At 43.0% G+C, this 2,500-nt stretch overlaps 1 protein-coding gene across 1 annotated transcript in view; it reads right to left on the reverse strand.

Annotated features, from left to right (window-relative positions):
• cd247 (CD247 molecule) overlaps positions 1 to 2,500 on the reverse strand; it is a 16,595-nt gene that overhangs the window by 798 nt on the left and 13,297 nt on the right. The window contains exons 5-8 of the mRNA XM_082163976.1: positions 1,634 to 1,666; positions 894 to 947; positions 501 to 524; positions 1 to 408 (exon numbers count right to left, since the gene is read on the reverse strand). The exon at positions 1 to 408 is cut by the window's left edge and continues 798 nt beyond it. Coding sequence (XP_082020102.1) covers positions 337 to 408; positions 501 to 524; positions 894 to 947; positions 1,634 to 1,666 — 183 coding nt within the window. The 3' untranslated portion in view covers positions 1 to 336. The remainder of the gene's footprint in view (positions 409 to 500; positions 525 to 893; positions 948 to 1,633; positions 1,667 to 2,500) is intronic.

Consider the following 2,500-nt stretch of genomic DNA (forward strand, 5'->3'; position numbering starts at 1 on the left):
TTAACTAATGTAAAGTGATACCGATTCTTCTGAATGTGACGCTACTGGACATGTACGACATGCAAACTCTGAGCTCATTATGAAAGTCTATCATTCATGAAGCGGAGAAACAGTTACTGTAAAAACACAATAATCACGTGACTGGGGCCTTTAGGAGGGGAAGAAGGCCTAGAACCGGACCGGAACGGACTGGGGAATGGACTCAGGAACGGATTCTGGAACCGGATCGGAGTGGACTGAGGAATAAACTAAGGAATGGACTTGGGAATGAACTCCGGAACGGATTCAGGAATGGACTGTGGCCTGACGAGGGTCTGACGAGGGTTTGACGAGCTTCTAACGAGGCGGCGGGTTAATCTGCTGCATGTGCAGAGAGTCATACGTGTCTTTAGTGACGGAGCTCAGACCCTGAAACAAACACACACTCTGTGAGAAAACACACTTCTGAACAGATCAAAGCATATCATGCACTTTATTCTGAGATCTGAAACACTTCTGACCTGATAAACCTGATCCCGACGGCGCTGTGGACGACAACAACACAACACACATCAGTCTCTACTCAAATCACACACACACACACTAATCAACACAACACACATCAGTCTCTACTCAAATCACACACACACACACTAATCAACACAACACACATCAGTCTCTACTCACATCACACACACACACACTAATCAACACAACACACATCAGTCTCTACTCAAATCACACACACACTAATCAACACAACACACATCAGTCTCTACTCACACACACACTAATCAACACAACACACATCAGTCTCTACTCACACACACACACACTAATCAACACAACACACATCAGTCTCTACTCAAATCACACACACACTAATCAACACCAGATCAGAGTAACACACTCACGTCTCCTCGGGGTTCGATCTCACGATACGTGTCGTCTGTCTTCCTGCTCAGAGGCTGAAACAAACCATCATCACCATCATCATCATCATCATCATCATCATCATCATTTGAATTATAAACAAACGGCAACACTTTATTTTACAGTGTCCTTATTACACGTTACATGTGTTACTATAGTAATAACAGCATAATAACATAAGCCCGTAATAAGACTATAGATGGAGAATGTAGTTCATTTCTGTCACTCAGAACGTCAGTGTTTCATTTCACTGTAACAAAGACACTCAAATAAAGTGAAACACAATCAAATAAAGGTTTGATTTTTTTCAGGCAAATGTCAAAGTTTTCGTGTGATTTCCGGAAACTGATATGAAATAAATATTAAATAAATTGACAAGTGTATTATATTATATTATAATGGTAATAAATTATGTCAAATCTGCAGCACTTTGAAACTGTGTAATATTATATTATATTGTATTAATTATTAAGACCAAATCTGCATGATTTTGAAACTCTCTGTATATTATATAATATTAGTGCACAGTTTAGTTCAGCGTGTCAGTGGTTCAGAAGAGAAGCGTCTCCTGTAACGTTTAGTTCAGCGCGTCAGTGGTTCAGAAGAAGAAGCGTCTCCTGTAACGCTGAGTTTTGAGCGTCTGTGGTGAACGATGAGCTTCAGCTTCATTATTCTCACGCGCTGCTAATAAACTTCCTTCCTGTTGTGATGAAGCTCTTACCGTGTAGGTGTCGTCTCCTCCTTTCTTGCGACCCTGTGAAACAGACACACACACACACACACACACACACACTCTTTGATGCCAATCTTTCATTTGAAAGTCACATTTCTAGTATCTGTAAAACCGCATTCTTCCATCTTAAAAATATATCTAAATGACGTCATAATTTCTCATTGATAAATGTGGAACAGTTAGTTAGCATCAAGGCTAGATTACTGTAATGCTCTACTGGGTGGTTGCCCTGCACGCTTAATAAACAAACTACAGCTGGTTCAAAACGCAGAGTTCTTACCAGAACCAGGAAGTATGACCATATTAGCCCTGTTCTGTCAACACTGCACTGGCTCCCTATTAAACATCGTATACATTTTACAATATTGCTGATTACTTACAAAGCACTTCATATAACACCCGTTGTACTCGTTACATCATAAGAAGAATGGCATCTATGCTAATGTTATTCTTTCGGTTTATTCCGAGGTTTACTGTAGTCAGCCGGATCCGGGCCGTCTCCAGATCAGATGGAGGACCTGCACCTGAACATGACCACAACACATGATGTAGTCAGCCGGATCCGGGCCGTATCCAGATCAGATGGAGGACCTGCGCCTGAACACGTCCACAACCCATGATGTAGTCAGCCGGATCCGGGCCGTCTCCAGATCAGATGGAGGACCTGCGCCTGAACACGTCCACAACCCATGATGTAGTCAGCCGGATCCGGGCCGTCTCCAGATCAGATGGAGGACCTGCGCCTGAACACGTCCACAACCCATGATGTAGTCAGCCGGATCCGGGCCGTCTCCAGATCAGATGGAGGACCTGCGCCTGAACACGTCCACAACACATGATGTAGTCAGCCGGATC

This window comes from Leuciscus leuciscus, assembly GCF_965113295.1.
Source record: "Leuciscus leuciscus genome assembly, chromosome: 3".
Lineage (NCBI taxonomy): Eukaryota > Metazoa > Chordata > Actinopteri > Cypriniformes > Leuciscidae > Leuciscus > Leuciscus leuciscus.